We start from the raw sequence: 20,622 nt of genomic DNA, 5'->3' as shown, positions 1-20,622 counted from the left end.
ACACGCAGAACCAGATCAAATCTCATGTGACGCAGACTGATCAGGACAGAGCTGGTTAGCAACGTTCTGGTACACACAGACACAAAAGAAGAACATACATAACACACGAGCCCCTCGAGGCTCAGATCTTATCTACACAATCCTACAGAGGTTTCGATAACGATGAGGCTGCAGACAGTCGCAGAGGATTTACGGATTAACAGAGAATGTTCCAGAAGCATTTCCAGACACATGCAGATCCTCTCGGGCAATGAAGAAAGATCAAGACCTGTCAAGACACTCAAACACACTCCAGAGAGCTTCCAAGCATCCACACAAGCCAGACATGTGTTCTGTGTGTGTGTCTGTGTGTGTCTGTGTGTGTGTGTGTGTGTGTTTGTGTGTGTGTGTTTGTGTGTGTGTGTGTATACAGAACAGACTAATCCCCTGGCAGCATTCAATTTCACCTTCTAGAGGAATCAAAGAAATGCACATGAGGCATCACATTCTAGAGGAGAAGCGTTGTCGCCGTGCAAAACTTGCCGGGAAAAGCAGGGAGAGACTCTGGATCGGGTCACAGACGCGCTGCATGATTTTATGGCCGTAAACGGTGATTATCTGATGCATAAACTGCAGAACTGTGACCAAACCCAAGCTCAGAGGGCCTCGGTTTTTATCTTTGGATGCATTTTTGGAAAATAAGCTCACTGTGAAACCAAACTGCCTCAAAGCCAACGTTTGACTCGGCCCATCATTTCTTGTGTTGATTCCATTTTTCTTCATCAAACCGTATTTACATCCGTGCAATTTTTTTCACCTCATGTCTCATCTGCATTAGAGGCATTAGTGTTCATGCTTTGACAGCATCAGTCGTACCTGCGGCACTGGTTCGTCCGTTGGTACTGGGCGCTACGGTGTCGTTCTCGTACTGCTCCAGTGGAAGCTGGTCCAGGTCGGCCTCTGGGTCCTCCAGGTAGGCGTTCCCTCCTCCGCCAGCTGCGATCAGCAAAGGAACCAGATGGCCGCCCTCCATCTGAGCATACGTCAACATCAACATAGAAAGAGTTTCACCTTTTCTCAGCTTTGTACACGCTCAGGGGTTTAATCACAACATTGGCAAAGCAGATGGGAAAAGATTTAGTTTTGATAAAAGTGTCAGTATCAGCAGCAGAGAAGATTCCTGAAAAATGTGGCCAAAGATAGCTCCAGTTCTTAGAAGAGAGCACGTTTACATTCTTTTTATGCCTCAGACACAACTCTAACCTCTGTCCCGTCCATTTGAAATCAAGGGTGACAGTCTGAGACACTGCTGAATCGTTTCAGTACGCCTGTAGACATTTCCGATGCCTATCAGTGTGTGTGTGTAATGAATGGGCACAAAGTATCACACAGACTCTCCATGCAGATACACAACAACAACCGGGACCACACAGAGTATTCTTGAGTACCGACGCTCACCTTAAAGATGTAGGTGGCTCCCCCTCCTCCGCCTCCTCCCCCGGCCCATTCCGCCGCGTTTTCGCCCCTGAAGCCGTCTTCAATCTCAGACGACTCCCCCAGGCAGATCTTCTGGGTCAGGGGGTTCCTCTGCACCCCACAGGAGAGGGAGAGTTGTGTGTCAGGAGCACAGAGAGCAGGAGGAGAACATCAATCTAAGCCACCTCGGACTTGGAAATGCAATCCCACTCGGTTACCACGCGTATGAACAAATCCCTCCACCCTCCCTCTGACCCCACTCACCCCCGGGCACGCGTCCTCTCCCTGGTGACCCACCAGGATGTAAAGTGTATCTCCTTTCTCCAGAGGAAATATGGCAGAAATGAAGACGCCGTGGTTGCGCTTGTTGTGGTTTTTGGCTCCTTTCCCTCCTGCAGCCCCATAGGCGGAGATCCTGCAGGACGCATAGATCAGCTTGTTTTGGCTTCGGGTCGCAAAAGTGTCATTGCACCACAAAGCGATTAATGCTGTGACTAGAAGAAATCAATGTTTGGGACGGCTTCTACATCGTAATGGCGAGACAGCGGCGTCCACGAGCTATGGATTAGACAGTTTCCTGAGGTTTTATATGGATTTGTTCTTTGCAAACAGATGTACTGTGTTGATAGTGGCCGAGAGAAAGGTTCCATATGATGTAGCACGAGTACTTCAACCCGAGTTATATGCTGTGATTTATGGGGTGTTGTTCTCTTGCAGCAGGTCCATCTATTTCTCTGTGGCTGCTGTGACAATGAGGTCTCATGATCCACGCCGCAAAAACAAGAAAAGTCCAAAGTTCAAAGTCTGGATCTGGCAGGATAACAATCAGTTACACACAGCATAACTGGATTAGTTTAGTCCTCAAGCATAGAGTCACACCTATCAATTCACATGCAGTCCAGCTTTCTGAGTCATGCAAAGACACAGACACATGAACGTCAGAGAAGAAGCTGGAAGGACAGAGATAATAAAAGTGGAGACAATAGTTGAACCCTTTCTGTTCCAGCGAATCAAAGCCGTGTCCTCTGTTACTTACATGTATCTGTTAGTCGCAGGTACCCTCCATGTTTGGACTCCTCTAATGGAGCCCTCCTTCCCCACGGTCACGTTGATGTTTTTGTTCCTGTAGGTGCTGTCACACTGGGCCTGGGTCGGGCCATGGGGACCGCTGGCACCGCAAGAGTTAAACCACCACGTCATCAAAGAAACCTCTGGAACACGAGGGGAGCATAAGGGCAGGATTGTGAGACTGTGGTAAGTGTGAATGTGTAAGGAGATTAAGGAGAAAAAAGGAGGAATCCATGAATACCAGCTCTATATACTTTGAACAGAATGCGAGATTAAGACGCAAATTTGCACATCAGAGCGCCACATGTGGGAGACCATCTGCTAGGCCGCTGCAATTCTACGAAAACACTGAACGCAGAGCAGATTGAGAGAGCAATTCGGGCAAAAAAACCCCAATGCATCAGAATAAATTGGACGAGCGTACAAACCGCCTTGTATGTAAAACGCAGCGTGCAAATCGGATTAAGAAATGACACGGCAGATAAAAGGACGGCAGGGAAGTTTTCCAGGTAGCAGGAGGTGAAAGCTGGAGTGGCTGCACACTAACCTGAGGCCGACGGCTCCGGGAGGGGGCTCAGGAAATCCTCTAAATTCGCCAAGGGCAGATCTGAATTGAGATCTGAGGAGAGAGACAGAGAGAGAGAAGCCGAAACAGATGAGAAAAGAGACGAAGGAGTTAAGGATTTATGGAGGATGGTAGAAGTATTGAGATTATTCCTGTGCATCCCCGACCGACCAGAACGTGTTTATGATTTATTGGTGCTTGTAGTTTCTCTTTTCAAAAGGAAACCAATGGAACCAAACCAACCAACCAACCAAAAACCCAGGCAGAGGTTTCCGCACTGCCCAGAGATCATAAAAGCAGCCCAGCAGCATCAGAGGGTCGTAAAAGTGTGAGGGCCAGACAGTAAACTACGTTAAGGCTTACTTACATTAAAAACCGTAAAGTGACCGCAGTCGACAAAGCGTTAGCCGGCTGTTTCTCCCCTCGTTCGACTCTAAACATCCAGCTGCAACCAGACACAGAGCCAGCGCCGACGACTTTCAAGGCAGCAGATCAGTGAGAGAACACAGATGTATGAGCTGAAACGCAGAATAAATCTCCTGCCAAGTTTGGAGCGTCAAGAGACTGAATCTAATCCGAATCCAATCCAATACCACCGCATCAAAATTGGATGTAATTCATGTCAAGGGAGATTTTTTTGACGGCTTCTTTCCCCCAGCAGAGACAGAGACTTGACTTTCTGCCCTGAAGATCTGCAGAATTTATTGTGGATACAGTGATTCAGACCAAATGTCAGCGAAAACAGCCTATAGCCAGGAGGACTTTCCAGAGAAAACACAGACTTTATGTTTATCATTCCTGAGTAGGACGCCTGAAGAAGAAGAACCCAGTAAACTGTCTTTCACTGCTTCCTTTGCTTTCATCCACTATATGACACCGAGCCCGTTCGCCTGTCTGCAGTAATAAAAACACAAAAGTAACGTCAACGTGTCGCAACTTGATCCTGTGTGTCGCAGCGTGGTCCTCACATTACCTGAGTCAAAGCAGGCCGCTCCGATTGCGGAATCATCAAGAGCCACGTCGGCGTTGGAGCCTCGTTCCCACTTAGCCGTCACCTTGATGTGGAACCTGAAAGCGAAGGATTCAGAAAAACATTTTGCAATATTTTCTAAAAGGCAGCAGCAGTAGTGTGAAGCCCAGTGTTTGTCAAAGGATAAATCACAAACAAGATGATTAGTACCGATGAAAGCATTATGCTGGTTGTGACTGTTAGAGACAGAGAGAGAATCCAGAGAAATGTGGGAAATCGAGGTGAGAGTGGATAAACGGAATGATTATGTCGAAAATTCACCCATGATGGAGGCTGGGCAGCTGCAGGGAAACATCTTGCCAGCTGTCTGTCCACTGACCGCTTCTCTCCCAGACCAGAAGTGAGGTCGCAGCCCCAGTCTCCTCCACAGCCACCAGCACCGTACCGTTAAACACCCCAAACAGGTACAGAGAGAAACGCAGCTGCACACACAGATAAAGGACCCAGATCACAGAGGAGTCTCTGGTAGAAGGCAATATGTTTACGTCTTTGCTTTCCATCTCTAAGCGACTGACCTGGCAGGCGTTGGAGGAGACGGGTGCAGGCAAGGAGGCGCTCTGAATGGACGCCACCTGGAGGGGATCGCTCCCTCGGACCGGCAGGAACAGGAAGTGTCCTGAGGGGGGGGGCGTATCAGAGAACATAAAGCTGAAGATTGGGGATCCAAAAAGTGTTCCTCACAGTGGGACGCTACGGAGAGAGTTGAACCCCCAAGTTTGTCTTCCGTAACACGACAGAAGGTGGCCAACGATCAGTAGCATTCTACTGACCTGGTGTACTCTGCAGAGTGATTCCCCGCACGTCCTCTCTCTCCATGACCTCGTCTCCCGCGACCCTCCTCCAGGCCGAGTGCTGGCCGTGCACAGACCAACCGCACGAGCCTCGCTCAAAGGAACAGTGGGAACCGAATGGCAACGCATCTGAGAGGAAGACACAGGCTATTGAATCCTGACTGAATCCTGCTCCTTAAACATCACACACAGTGCTCCACTCGGACCAAAGTTGTTTCCCTCTGGGTATCCATAACTCAAATCCTTTAAGCAGCTCGCACTGCATTGATTCTGTTCTTGGCTGAAGCCCTTTGATTCTCTGCATAATAAAGTGCCGCCTTTATTTTTTCTGTTAGCGAGTAGGCGAGCAATGCTTTGAAACAGACGGAGGAAGAGAATGAAAACGTTTGATTTTGAGATGGCGAGGTGGGACGGGAATGAAAGATGCTGATTGATTCTCAGAAAACATTCGTTCTGCTGGAGTTTCAAATGTATAATGAACCACTGGATTATCATGGTATGTTGTTGAACGTCTTGTGTTTGTGAATTTTGAATGCGATTTTCAAAGAGAATGCTGTAAAACCAGGATGAGAAGCTGCAAAACAGGAAACACTCACGTAATAGCGTCCATTCTGCAAATACACTGCATCCAGCCTCAGAACTCGCCCAGTAGCTGGTGCAGCCAATTTATCATCGCTTTAAACTTTAATACAGCTAATGCAAATGGACTCCAGCCTGCCAAAGCAGCACTTTTATATACTTTTCTCTGCCCACATTCGCACAAACCACAGCACTTACACACACACACCAACAAATTTGCTTTCGACACACTCAGAATCAGTCTAATTGTTTGGATTTATAGACGTCCAGATATAATTTAGATGCATTCATCATACAAGGGGAATTCTCCGAAGCCTGCAGTAAAAGTTGTGTGTGTCCATAAACAGGAGTATAAATAGAAAGTGGAGGGCTATGACGCAGCTCGCCAAAGTGGGATATCTGTAGAGAAGTAAAGTAAGTAAGCTCACCGCAGATGAAGCCCTCGTCGTCTCCTAAAGGACAGTCGGTGTGGAAGTCGCACACTCGGCTCTGCTCAATGCAGCCTCCCGTGTCACAGTGGAAGGATTCCTCGCAGGCTGCATACAACGGCGCCATACTGTTAGTGCTCATCTACTGTCACATGGAGAACTCAGACCCAACGCTCAACTCACCTGAATCACAGTTGCTGAGCTCCAGGGAGTCCAGGGCCAGCGTGGTTCCTCCCTCACCCACACAGGAGGTGTAGAGCAGGGTCACCTGGAAGGGCTCGTCCACCTGGCCAATGGCAACATCCAGAACCTCCCACTCAGCTCTGTATGAACCGATCAGAGAGACACAGGTCTGTTAAAATCATCTGGAGGACAGGAGGAATCTTGGAGGATGGGTGACCAATAGTGCTCTGTACTTGGCTTCATAATGAGATGGGTTCACTCCCTTAACAGAGGTATGTAGTGAAGTTATATTGACAGATACCTGCAGGATAAACAGCCGGCTGCATAAATGATGTCTGTTACTATTTCAAAACCTCTCTCATAATGGAATTGCTCGGCCCATTACTGCACAGTCTCTAACAAAGCCGATGCACAAATGTATTGCACATGCCCATCCATCCTTCTTCTGTCACAACCAATTATACATGAATCCACTTCCACAGGGTGCATTGAGAGACAAGAATGCTTTTAGGTCCTTTAAAGATGGCTGCGCTTCAACATGAGATCAATAGGAAAGATTGGGCTTGAACAATAGATAGACAGAAGACGGCTCTACAGTTCTGCTCCACGTGGAGAACCAAACCTTCTTGCCCTGACTTTCATCCCACAAAGGTAAAAGGTATTAGATTTGGTGTCCTTGCTCTCCCTGAATGTCTGCGTCACCTTTCATTGAAGTGAATTTCAGGTCATTCTTATTTTAACAGGCTTAACCCACAGCTTGAAAAGCACTTCAATCAGAGGAGATGTGGAGTTTGGTCTATTGACAATAATGAAATGGAAATTTTGTGTATAAACAAGGAAGAAAAGGAAATGCTCAAATTTTGGTTTTTCACCTCAGGTAATCTACGTGCAAGGTCAAGTGGAGATTTGCTTTCACAAAATGAAAGCGAGGAGGAAATAAAAGGTGATGAAATGCAAACAAGCTTAAAGTAAAATTTGTTGGAACTTTGACCTCTTTCCATACACTGATTCATACCAAGGCTTCTCTATGGCTGATTTTCATAAATTAAGTAATGAAATATATACAGGTTTTTAATAATTAACTAGAAATTTATTTATTTATAAACAACAGGTGCAACCAATTAAGCAGAGACACAGAGTGAGTCATTCTGATGGCAGAAGACCACATGTCAAACAACTGGCTCTCACGCAAAAACGTAACTGCTATCTGAAAACAGAATGAGCCGTGAGAACCAGGAGAACCTCCTGAACGTAGGGATGTATTATGGTCCAAAACGGCCAGAAAATAACCAAGAATCAGCAAGTTGAAAAAGATGTAAAAGATTTGTTCTCAGCTGAAAATGTAACATTGAGCTCGATGAGCAAAATTAAGGACCTGTTTTGACTTTAAGGCAGAAAGAGCAAAAACAATAACAATGTACCCTAAAGACAGTGAATGTATTTGCTGACCTGCCATGGTTTCGTCTGTGCTGGGTGAGGATCTCAGTTTTTACAGCAGAATCTGAGAGCCAAGGCTTCACCAGGACGCTGAGTTTCCCCACCGATGGACCGGCTTCGTACAAAGCCAGAGACAAAGCGCAGCGGCTGTCACTTCCTGCCAGAACAGGGCTAATCAAACTGTAGTCGCATTTCCCAGAAGTCCCATCCTCAGGCGACACATTTAAGAGCAGGAAGTGCCCTGGGGGAAGAGAACAGTGCAGCAAAAACACTTGGAGACATGTTTGACAGTTTTTCAGCAGCCTCAATATACTGACACAGAAATAGTTTAATAGAAAAATACTGAGATAGACAGATATCTTCAGCTAAAAAGATTTGTCCAGAGGAAATTCAAAACATGTCAAAGAGGAAGCACCTCAGTCTATCGCTTCAGTGGAATCAAATCACCTGAGCACTAGCACCCTACAGTCTCTCTTACCATCAGAGGTTCCCTCTGAGTGGTCTGCCTCAGGCATCGTGGCAGCCCCTCTCCCTGTTGGTTGCTGTGGCGACGTGGCTGACCAGTCGCTTCTGTCACCACGATTCGATGAAGTCCACTGACAAGGTGATTCGAAATCACAGGTAACTGCAAGAGAAACAGACGCAGGTAGAGGAACGGAAACAAACCAGAAGGAACACAAAGAAGTCATCTCAACTTGAAAGGGTTTTCTAGGATACTATGGTACACTTCAATCTTTACGTTCACATAGTTTGTCCCCATTCTGGAATCCTGTAAGAAGATGTGGTTACACACATGACCAAGATTTGATTATAGACACAAAATCTATGACAGCCACAGCCAAGCAACGACAAACCAGCATCTGTGATTCCAAAAAGAACAAACACATTCTCATGAAAGCTGGAGTGAAGAAGTGAGCAGGTCAATGATCTGATTTAGTTTCATAAGATAAAGACAAATGTGTTCTCTGGCTGTTTTCTTGAGCTCAGAGAAAGAAATTAATCATTTGTTGGCATGTTGGGCATTTCAGCGCATACCTACACCAAGGCCTAACAGTCATTGCATGATGGTTCCGTCTGTCAGTGGGGTTCCAATGTTATTGGCAAAATTAGACTTTTGCTACAGCGCCAACATCGGATCGGCTGTTTTCAGTTTTGTTTTCATAAGTAGTGTAGTCACTGAGTTTGTCTACAGCGGACTCATTTATTCATTTATTCATTTATTCCTTTTGAAGAATGAGCCACACAGACTCAGCTTTGGGATCCACTTATTGCCAAAAAGGACGAAATATATCTTTTCTAAACTAAATAGTAGGTGGAGATATTTATTAAAAAAAAACGGTGTTACAGAAAATGAAAATGGCGGTGGCCCAATGAATCCAGAGAAAACTGGATTTGATTCTGTGACTTACAGTTTAGACATTATAGGCCAGTTTCAAAATGTGTTGGGTTCTTCTCTGGATCATGTCCAGCCAGTCCAGAGTGAACAAAGGATGAGGAGGAGGAGGGGGAGCAGCAGGAAAATTACTGCTGCTACTACTGTGGCAAAACACCACAGGAAACACTCCAGGCTGAAGCATAACCTTTATTTAAGCATATTTTAAGCATCCTGCCATTCAAACCCTTTTCTGTCATAACTCAGATAATGGCGTATGTGTGAGCGCACTGACAAGTCCATAACTCTTACTTTGGCTGACATCTTCTGAGTCGGTGTGGTGGGGAAACTGCTGCACTGAGGTGTTCTCCTCCAGAAATCTGTCCAGGAGAGCGTGGCAGCTGCTGCTGACTGAGGAGCGAGAGAGAGAAACACAGAGCAGTTACATGTTTAGTTGATGAGGGCCGGTCAATTGTGTTTCAAGGCTGACAGACAGCACATGATGAGCCAAGTAAGAAGACGTGATGAGCTGCAGCTGTGTTCAACCAGCGCTGCTCTGCTTCTAGGCCGCCCCAGACCTAGAAGATGCTGTGATAAAACTGGGTATTAAAACACAGATATGGAGTTACTGAAGACCGAGCAAACACTCATCGGCTGACAGAATTGTCTTGAATCGAGGCCTTGTTTTGCCTCCAGGGCGACTGAAAGGGGACGACTATGGAGACGGCGAGCTTACATGTGACGTGACATTCACCACACTAATAAGCACGACCAATGGACAATGGGAGAGATGATATTCCAGAGGGTCAATGCAACTTCACCCCAGCAAAGACGTCAAACAAGAATATCACTGTTCTGTGACGCCTGCGAGGCAAGGTCCCATGGGTCAAGCAGGACAAATGTAATTATAAAAAAGACAATCCATGTAAAAAGAAAAGGAGAGGAATGATAAGGGGAGGGGGGGAGGGGCATGTGGGCGATTTACAGCCTGGCTATTCATATGCAATTATGGAATAAAGGCCGCTATGGTTGGATTTCTCAATACGGTAACTGGGGGGTAATAAAAGAGGGGAACAGAGCCCAAAATAAAACATCAGCAGACCAATGTGAAAATAAACTAATAATTTCTTTGGGAAGCCCCCAGTGTTAAACAACTGCCTTTTGATTACATTCCCGTTTATTCAGAAGGGAAACAAAAATAAATGGGATCCAGTTCAACATTGGCTTGTAGAGAGGCGAGTTAAGTGTGACTTCAGTTTGTGTTTGTGTGATGTGTAAAATAATGAGCAAAACACACATTGAAGTCATTCGCGCCATTCACGAGAGCATTTGGCACAAAGCACAAAGATGAGTCACGTTCACATCTTCACAGGAGCGAGTCTGGCATCAGAGGTGCATTCTAACGATGTGTCCGTCTCTAAACCCCGTCATTAGCGCAGCACTTAGGAGTGTAAACACGCACATAAACTTAATGACATGTCTGAAAACTAGGAACCTCCTCTTGAACAACATTTTATTGTCATTGACGGTGTAACAGTGTGCAGACTCTGACATCTCCCACATTGTCGATTCCATTCCAACTTTTACCCACAAATAATGACTCACACAACACATAAAGTATGTAAACTAAAATTTGAGAGCACCACAACATATTAATATCTCACTTTAATTGTATATTGTTTGACATTTTAAGTGTGAGACGTGTGTTTACCTTTAGATCACAGATTGTTGAGTACCGGTATTATTGGTCAGTGGGTCAGGAAAGACAGCAAAACACAATCTGGGCAATCGACTGTGCGGGAATGAGAGTCTCGGTGGAACGTCAAAAAGAAACAAACACTGCTACCACCTCCAAAAACCTCAGCTATTAAGCTCCACACATCACCACACACACACACATCATTTGGAGACCACTTGCACATACCAGCACGACCGTTTATCACAGATTGACTTTTTTTTCTCCTGTAATTTTAAATCACTCATCCGCAAAGGTTATGAGGTAATCGAGGAATCAGGCGCACATGGAAACTATCTGCAGATTTAACAATTGGACTTTAATGTGTTGTTGTACAGCTCTGAGGTTAAATGTGGTCGAATAAAGGAATAAAGGAGCACAAACAATCCAGCAATTTGGGACCAATTACTGACAGCTTTCATTACAACTTCAAATGTCAGCTGAACGCTCAGCTTGTGTTGGGGTTTAACTCGGTTCCATCCACTGGCTTTTACGACACACTTAGACCAAAAGAAATGTGAGCTTCCTAACTCTCTCATTCGTGATGGGGCTTAGTAAAATCAGAGGCATGTCATCCTCTATCAAGCGCAGAAATGGAAGAAATGAAACGTGGAGTTTTTTAGTGGAAGCACATCTCAAGGCCCTGGATTGTCAACACATAATGTGATACAACAACACAGTTTATGATTTATGTTTTCTTAATCCTTCTCATCACAGCGCTCGTGAGGGCTTGTTTAGGAATGTGTGTGTGATTTCCTTTGTCATCCGGCCTCCACTGCCATCTTTTAATCAAGCAACAGCTCAAATGATAAACAGCTTTTCTTCATCTTTGTCCTGTTTCAAATTCACTTAACAACTTCCTTATTCGCTGCAGACTCAAAGCAGACTTTGTATAACTTTTGTATTTTCACTTCCTGGGTAGTTTGTGCAATGTGACATGTGAAAGTAATCTTCATCCACTGTCCCTTTTTACTTTTTCTACAAAAAAACCTTTGTCCACTTCTGTCCAGGGGGAGGCAGTGGCTCAGTAGGTAGTGCTTCCGCTTGGGAACCGGAGGGTCGCCGGTTCGAAGCCCCTGCCGAGGTGCCCCTGAGCAAGGCACCGAAACCCTCAATTGCTCCCCCCTCTGCGAAGGGTGGTAATGTAATGTGAGTCGCTTTGGATAAAAGCGTCTGCCAAATGATCATAATGTAATGTAATGTAATGTAATGTCCAGTGCGGGCAAGAGGTACATTCTGTCCTGGAGAGCATCTTTCATCGTACTGTGTGATGGATCAGGAGTGTCCTAAGAAGAGCAGGTCAATATATCCATCACACCCTTGACCTACATCTCCATCCACACTCACTTCCTAAGACGTTTTCATGTGCAGTTAATCAGCCCGTCTGCATTTCCAAAAGAACTGAGGCCCATAAATCAATTTATAATCTAAGTGGCTGCAGCTTGTCTTAAATTAGGTCGTATACCATATGCAGCTCCTTCCCATCGCTCCCTTTACAACACAAACACCCTGCGGCATGACTTCACTTTCAGGCATTCGGCATGTTTCCCCTTGTCCCTGACAACCAGATATGGATATGAGGATAAAAGGCGGCATAACATAAGATAATATGCATTTTAATCCAAGGTGACTGGAGCCAGTTAGGCACAGTTGAGACGGAGGTTGAAATTCTAAGGGGGAAATGCTTTGACTAAAAGCTTATAGTGATGGTAAAAAGCTTTCATGATCATTAAGGTGATGCGTTACTACAAAAGAGAGACCACTCACTTCAAATAAATTAAAGGAATGAATTCATACACTGGATAAATATGTAAATAAAAAATACTTTTACCTGCAAAAACAGAATGAAAGATCTGTTCTATCTTCTCTGTAGCTGTCTTTAGCTCATTGACATCAGTTATGCTTATTAACAAGGGAATATGTGAAACCTACAGTAGGTTCGTTTGGTCCCAAACAGAGATTTAGTCCTTTGAGTAGGTTGCTGTGTGAGAAACGGGATTCCGTACCGTATGTGACAAATTACTTTGAGGGGCAAAGGGCGAGCCCCTCAAAGGGGCAAAGGGCGAGCAAAGTCAAACTTCCACTCCCACTGTGAAAGTGATGGAGAGCTGACCTTCCAACCGGAGATCAAACACGGCGAGGCCGCATGAGGACAGGTCGCTCGGTGCACTGCTGACTATGAATCATTGAAAGCATTGAGTCAGTGTCGTGGCTTTAGTGGACTTCAGAGAGGCTTTTTTCCGGCAGCGTGCTGAGGTGAAGCTCACCCCTATAAAGCGCAAAAGGTCTGTCACGGTTTAAGCAAGAACGACCAAACAATTCACTCTGCGCCGTCTGACATATTTGTGGTTTCCTTCAGACGGACGCAGAGAAGAACTGATGCTTCTTTATCTTCGCCGTGTTATTATTTCACACTGGAATCTGGTCAGTAAATTGGCCAGAGTGCAACTGGACTCGAAAAATGAAAGACTCCTGATGAATGAACATGTGACCTGTACACTGTGTTCCTCTGTTCTGTCCCTTCACTTCCTCTGACAGCAGCTTGTTTTCATTCAAGGGCGTCAAGATACTCCCAAGTTATTCTTCAGAACATGTGTGACTCAATGTCCCTGTTCAATGCAAGAGAGAGAAAGAACCATAAAAAAAACTGTAGAAATCCATTGATATACTTCTGCGCTTTCATAACTTAGACCCTGTTAGAGCGAAACCATATTTTGAATTATTCACATTATGTAATCTATTGATGTGCTTTCAAGTCTGATCATTTTTCTTGAATGAAATAATTCATCCCAGCACATTGAGGAAATGTTATGTTTAGTGATAAATATCTGCAAGGCTAAACATGTTTTCATACTGAACCTCCTGCCTGTCCTTCAGCTGTGTGCCTGTGTTTGTGTTTGTGTGTGTGTGTGTGTGTGTCATTCCACCTTTTCTGTCCTGTTCACTATCAGGCTCTTTCTGGTCATTTGAATACGAAAACATGTTAAGATAGATTCCACTGTACACAGACGTAGATGACAAATGTAATAGATGTTCGATGCCTCACTGTAACTTAAGCCACATGTTTTCTCTTTGCCCCAGGCTCTTCAACTACTGGACGGGTAACTTCAACATACTGTCCAGCATATTGGGAATACAAATTCAACCCTCCCCTTATATTGCCTTCTTCGGTACTCCGTATGACCTACACCGTTTTAACATCCCACAAAAGAAAATCATCATGTTCACCTCTTTGCTTGCCAGGCGACGCCTGCTCCTACATTGGAAATCCCTCACCCCTCCCTCTATTTCGCAATGGCTTAAGGATACAATGTACTTTCTTAGACTCGAGAAAATCAAATGCACTATGAGGAACCACACTGATAAATTCTATCAGAGATGGCAACCTTTCCTCTCCTATTTCACAGATCTACAGGCTATGCCTGACCAGTGACTGAATACCAGAACACAGAGCAGTTCCTTTTTATTTTATCATTTTATTTTGCATTTCAAGCAGTCCAGGATGGGGGTGTGTGAATGCGGGGTTGTATGACTGTGGGGTTGGGTGGGGTTTCGGGGTGGGATGCCATATCTCTGGTTCGTTCCTTTCCTGTTTGTTTCTCCCCTAGCTCTCTCTCTCTATCACAACCTATGATGTGATTTGTACTAGCCTACATTGCTGTTTGACATCATCCTGTATGTTCTGTATGTACCCTATGACATCATTGCAACTCCAGCCCACTTGTACTCTACCTCAGGGTCTATGTATAAAGGTCAACAACAATAGTAGGGATATCACATCCTTCCTCCCTTCTCTATTCCACTGGCTTTGAACATGAATAATTAATTCCTTTGCGTGTGATTTTCCTTCGCTACCAACCATATATTAATATGGATGATGCAACATTAAATTTAATTATCTGGAGTGTAATTTAGACCCCTTACTGCAGAAGGGTTGATTGACTGAAAAATCAAACTCACAGATCAATCAATTCTTCATTGTCCGTATCAATCTGCCTTTAATGTGACATCTGCGGCAGACTCGGGAGGGATTATGTCCAAGTTTCAAAGTTGTCCTTTGGCTTTGTTGCTTAAAAAAAGTCTGCCCAGCTGATATGACATCATCACGCTGCTAGCTTTCCCCCCTTTTCATGTTTAGGAATCAGGAGAGTAGGCTGGACACCGCTTTAGTTCAAAGGCACAATTACTGATGGCAGACAGAAACATTTTGAATTGCTGCATATTTTGTGTGTGTGTGTACCCCAGGGTGAGACGTGCAACTTACACACACTACTTTCAAATTCATGCAGTTGCTGTGCATAATCTGAAAAAGGAAAGTGCAATATTTCCAAAGTAAAAGCGATACGCGTAAACTACTGGTTAGATAGACAGGCCTGTTTTCACTCAGTGTGCACAGCAGCAAGGGATAGTAAAGTGGATCTTTTATTTTGCACATTACAGCATTTCAAAGGATTTAAAATAGACAACTGAATGAAAATAAGAGCACAGAAATCTGTACATAATTTTCCCTTTAACTGACAACAACTAAGTGTGAAGTGTTGACCCTAAAAGCATTCATGATGTAAACCTCACCGCAAAATCAGCGATGCCGTTTCAGTGATTTTCATTGAGTTCCACAGCTTCAAAGCCACTTTAGTAACAACAGTGGCTATGCAAATTGATTTGATCTTGCACTGTGTCCATCTACATGTCCTCTTGCCTTTCTCTGATAAGACACAAACAACTCTCCACAAGCTTTGCTGTGACCATCATTCTGCTAGACATGAGAAACAGCTTTGAGGCACGTGTCCAACAACTTAACTCCGAGGCCGGATAGCAAGAAACACTTAGAGGGAGTAGAGGGAGACTCATGCCTGTCCACAAACGTGCCAGGGCTGAAAAGATACAGATGTGACAGCAGCAGAGAGAGAAAACATCTTGCTGGGAAGAGGAAGGAAAAAACGCACACGTAAACGTCTTTGAGAGCAAAGAAGGACTTCAACATTCTGTGATTACAATGAGAAATCCACAAATCATCATCAATCACAATCATCAATCAATTCTGATTAAATTAAACTGACAGGAATTAACTAAGCAAACTAAAGTAAATGTTGAAGGTGTGTGTGTGTGTGTGTGTGTGTGTGTGATTATCGGCAAAAGCACTTGTGAGAAAGGGCAAATCAGACTTAATGGTTTAAAACCGTTGCAGATTGAGAACTTCAAAATGAACAGACGGTTCGATTGGGAGGTACACAGACACACACACACACAGAGACAGCGCCACGCTCATCAGTATTCAGAGAGTCACTGCTGTTCAGTCAACAATTAGGACAAAATCAGTGATTTGAGTTCTGAGAGCAGACAATGAGAGCAGCAATGCAGACTTTCATAAACTAGAGCTCTGCTGTTTTCTGAATGAGTAATATCCACTGACATCATCTCAAATCAGGTAGGACGTCTATTTGGAACGGCCAATGTTCAATACACCTAAAAGCATAAAGCAGGAGGATGAAGCAGAATAGGATGCAACTCCTCTGCTCAACATAACTCACAGCCCTGAATCCTGTGATACTCCAGCATGTAAACGTTCCATCATCTTCCCTCACCTGTCCTACTTTCTCTCCTGAGCCAAATTGACCTCTTAGAAAAAATGCTACTTTAACACTATCCACATGTTCCTTGTTCAACTGACACATTCAAAAGAGAAGATTGGCTGGCATATCTTGATGGAACAGGCAAACAAGGAGATGGAAAACATGAGGTTGTAGACCTCCAGCTGTGTTTGGCAGGCGGTGAAGCACTATTTCTGGCTTTCGTAGTTCCTTCCATCGTGAGCAGCAGCTTTCTAAGGACACCGACTACTCTAATTCCTACTGCCTTTATTTGACCACAGCTACATGCAGTAACTGAGGTGTGGTCTTTATTTGAAGGAACTGGGAAGTCCCATTAATCATCTGTTGTTTTTTGTCTTTTTTTGTGCCAACCTTTATTAAATGAGGAGCCATGACTATACAGCAAACTATAGAATGTGAATAATTTCCCAATAGTTTGTAGTCTTATTAAGGCAGAAATGCAAACACAAATCAGAGGATAGTGATAGAGACGCAAACACATATGTGCACACAAACACTCCTATATTTAGATTTAAATGTTAGATTAAGGCTTTGAATACCCAAATGTTTACAGCTAATGCCTTTTCCATCGCTTAACCATGGGGAAATGAGCAGATGCTTCCTCAGTGGCATGAGTCACTGTGAGGAGATGCCTGTTCTCAGTATAGTAACTTTCTGGCTGCATTCCCCTCTGTGCTATTCTGAAATATGCACCTTGGCATTTGACAAAGCGGTTAGAGAAACAGAGAATGAAGCACTTAAGTGTCTAAAGCAGTGACTGGATCTACTATACTTCATCACGCTGCAAATGGACCATCCAGTCCGGGAATGACTGCATTGCTGCTTTGTGTTCTTACTATTTAAAGCACGCTGGGAGAGTCCACGTCTAGGTTTGATCCTATCAGCTTATTCAGTAAGAATCACAAGAAGCACAACAGCAATTTAGGTTGATCGGACGTTCCTGTTGGTGAAATCCTGTGTCCAACTTTGACAAATTTCCCCAAACAACCAGCAGAACAGAGACATCGTTATAACATATGACCTGAGCTCAACCATGTGTTCTGTCTGAGAAGTTTGTACCTTCTGCTCACACATCATCATGACTCTCAATGCCACCCAGCCTGGTGGCAAAATCAAAAAGGCCAAACCGCACCGTCCGTCACACACAAACCTCTCACCCTCTCTCCCACTTTTTGAAAGTGCGACTTGGCATCATCTGCTTTTCAGAGAACAGAAGAGTGAGGCGATCTAACATCACAGCACAAGTCTCCGCAGAATCCAGTGTGAGCCAAACTCTCCTGAGGTAAACTGAGAAAACTCTTCCCGCTGTGATAATTACTGCTGAGGGTTGGCGTCCATGCCGTGCCTCTTCTCTTATGAGACAAAGGAGGTGTTTGTGGAGGAAAGTGGAAGTGCTAAAAATAAAGTTCTGCTTGGATGAGCTCATCTCCATTGGCAGATACAATCCTTTACAGCTGGGGGTGGACAATTTGGCGATAGCAAGGTGACACGTCGCTGATCCAATGCCAACGCACAGCTGCTCTCCAAAGGATCCTCATGAACAGAGATTATTAATATGCACGAGAAATCCAAGTAAAGGTTTAAAAGGTGCGAAATGCTGGAAAGACTGGGATTGGGGATGGCAACCGAGCGACCATTTGACAGTAATGGAGGGAAAATACGATTCAGAATTGAAGAATATGATTCAGAAAAGAAAGCGAACAGGACAACTTGATAACCACTACTAGAAATTCAACCTCGGGGGAGAGAAAGGAGTCGAAGGCCGACTGAACACTGTCAACACTACATTCTCAATGTACTGTGGGCCGCAGTAGTTCAATGGTCAAGGGTAGTTTGTGCACATGTAATAGTATTAGTTTTGTATACTACCATCTGTTTTATGTGTAATATCCCATCACTTACAATCAGACTCTTCTCCTCTCATATCCATACTTATTTTTCTCTGTATATTTTATTTGTTATCTATTTCCTATCTGCCCTTAAATATATAATTTGCGCAACAAATTGTTTGATTTATATTCTGTTACCCCTATTAAAATATGAACTGGACTTGGTGTCACAGTCAGAGGTGAACTAATATATACTAAGCCTGAACAAAGAACATTATCTTTATCAGAGTAAACAACACATAATACACCTATTATTAAATCAAATTAAATTAAATTATGTGTTAGTGATTCCAATTAACACAATAGTGATTTTTCAGAAACATAAACAGCATAAATAATGTGAACATTGTCGAGAGGAACAAACTGACTTTCCCTCCCTGCATGTTCTTGTTTCAGTTTTAAGTGTAAATGAATATAAAACTATAAATGACATTATCTGACTCGTGTTAAAGGAGAAAATGACACATTTACTGATATACCGATTTACTGATGATGGAACAAAAAACCTCTTTGTGTGTGTGTGTGTGTGTGTGTGTGTGTGTGTGTGTGTGTGTGTGTGCGTGCGTGCGTGCGTGTGAGGGGGCAATTAGATAAATCATTCCAGCTTCTTGAAGAAATGAAGCCACCGCAGTGCAGCCAAAGTAATTAATGCAGAAACTCAACCGGTGATTGCAATTAATTATCACTTAAAAGTGATTAGCTCGTAATTCCCTTCAAAGGAAAAATGTAAAGATGAGAGAAAAAAGTTTAACTTACCGAGCAGAATGACGATGGAGAGCGCAGTGTGTGTGTGTGTCCGTGTGTAATCCATGACTCCGTCTGTCCAAACACTCCGGGTGTAAGTTTGTTTGTCCACCTTTTAAGTCTTCATGGCTGCATCTCTCCAACACGAACGGGCTCGTAAAACGCAGAGTAAACGGACACGCACACACACACATACACAAACACACTCACACACACTGAAGTTGCTGCTCGCTGTTACTCATGACTGTGATGCTGCTGATGCTGCAGCGGCTTCTGCTGCTCCACTGACGACAAAGCTCCTCGCTCTCTCTCTCCCCCTCTCTCTATTTCTCTCTCTCTCTCTCTCTCTCTCTCACTCTCCCTGTCTCTCTCTCTCTGTCTGTCTGCCCCTCTGTCTCTCCCCTTGTGTGTGTGAGACACCAGTCAAACCAAACCATCTTGGTCCTAGAGGGACATTTATTTTGTCTCATTCTACTGTCCTGCTTGTCTTTAGTCCACAGGAGAAGTTTTCAGGCTGCAGGTGATGCTTGTGAACTGATTATGAAGTCCAAACAAAACGAAGGAAACACGAAGCAGCTATACACAAACAGACAAAGTTATGATTTTAAAGATTGAAGACATAAGAACGGTTCCTATGTTGTCATGGTGGGATCATAAACAGACCCATGCATGTTGTTGATCTGCCTCCTGTTTCTAATGGAGAACTTCAACTGGCATTTGTCACCTCAGTGTTGTGGTTTCATCGCCTCTGGTGCGCAAAGAACAAAGGAAACTACAGTTATGCATACATGGAGCAAAAGCAAAGTATACAATATTGTGCTTATTCATCAATGTACTTACAAAACCAAACCCCTGGGTCAAAAACTGGAAAGAATTCCAAAGTCTAAACACTCAAAAATTGGTCTAAAATCTGTTTTTTTAAAGAGCGAATTCAGCAGAACTGTGGCTCTACTGCTGCTTTTAAGGAGAGCAGGTACTTTTATTGTTAATTACCATATTCTGTATATTCTTAGCCAACACAAGCCACAATCCATATCATCTTATAATAACACGGCAATACAAAATGGATGAATGTGGTTCTTAATCAGATCTCAATTGCTCTGCCCAGCTGCTCCCTTTGGGTTTGGGTGAATTAGTGGACACCCTCTGAGACCACTCGCTGACTTCAAACAGGTTGTCAAAAGCCGGCAATAAGCACTTCACCGTGTTCTCAAGTGATCTTTCAATGTGGTAAGCATCTGTGATCCAACGCCACAGGAATGCAAACAGGAATGGGAACTCACAGCTTTTATATGAGTTTCATGTGATATAAACCAATAAACCAATAAACCATGAGGCTGAAACAGCTGAAAACCACAGAACTATCAGTTGTAGTGAGGATGTACTCGGTTGGAAAACACTGATTGGCCTTTACCTCAGAAGGCCATTTGAGAAAAACATGACTCCCTCCTCAGAAATCTTCAGACAGCAGAGCAATCTGTGCCAGCAAACCTAAAGGTGAGAACCATAGAGAAACAGAAGAGGGGGTGAGAAGAATCTGCAGAGTCTCTCTGTTGTCGACACAGGTACATGGCAGAAGAGCCAATCCTCTCATCTGAGGGTGACAGAGAGGCTGATGGCTCTGAGCAGAGTCAGAATCTCTGCCCGATGATGAAAGGAGCTTTTATACGGAGCGGCGAAGAGGCTAGAAGAGGACAGTTACCAGAGCCCACAGATGTTTCTTCTTATCAGCCT

At 44.1% G+C, this 20,622-nt stretch overlaps 1 protein-coding gene across 1 annotated transcript in view; it reads right to left on the bottom strand.

Moving 5' to 3' along the window:
* The window catches only part of ltk (leukocyte receptor tyrosine kinase), a 28,134-nt gene extending 9,099 nt beyond the window's left edge, over positions 1-19,035 (bottom strand). Inside the window, exons 1-15 of the mRNA XM_076165564.1 lie at positions 18,901-19,035; positions 9,221-9,319; positions 8,015-8,161; positions 7,549-7,777; positions 6,096-6,239; positions 5,917-6,044; positions 4,889-5,038; positions 4,634-4,734; positions 4,380-4,540; positions 4,062-4,156; positions 3,071-3,142; positions 2,492-2,666; positions 1,720-1,870; positions 1,438-1,566; positions 856-1,012 (exon numbers count right to left, since the gene is read on the bottom strand). Coding sequence (XP_076021679.1) covers positions 856-1,012; positions 1,438-1,566; positions 1,720-1,870; positions 2,492-2,666; positions 3,071-3,142; positions 4,062-4,156; positions 4,380-4,540; positions 4,634-4,734; positions 4,889-5,038; positions 5,917-6,044; positions 6,096-6,239; positions 7,549-7,777; positions 8,015-8,161; positions 9,221-9,319; positions 18,901-18,955 — 1,993 coding nt within the window. The 5' untranslated portion in view covers positions 18,956-19,035. The remainder of the gene's footprint in view (positions 1-855; positions 1,013-1,437; positions 1,567-1,719; positions 1,871-2,491; positions 2,667-3,070; positions 3,143-4,061; positions 4,157-4,379; positions 4,541-4,633; positions 4,735-4,888; positions 5,039-5,916; positions 6,045-6,095; positions 6,240-7,548; positions 7,778-8,014; positions 8,162-9,220; positions 9,320-18,900) is intronic.
* Between the last annotated feature and the right edge of the window lie 1,587 nt (positions 19,036-20,622).

This window comes from Genypterus blacodes, unplaced genomic scaffold (assembly GCF_046128005.1).
Source record: "Genypterus blacodes isolate CSIRO-AG114 ecotype Tasmania unplaced genomic scaffold, CSIRO-AGI_Gbla_v1 ptg000147l_1, whole genome shotgun sequence".
Classification (NCBI taxonomy): Eukaryota; Metazoa; Chordata; class Actinopteri; order Ophidiiformes; family Ophidiidae; genus Genypterus; species Genypterus blacodes.
Note: the sequence above shows the minus strand (reverse complement) of the source record. Positions and strands in the feature narration are given on the sequence as shown.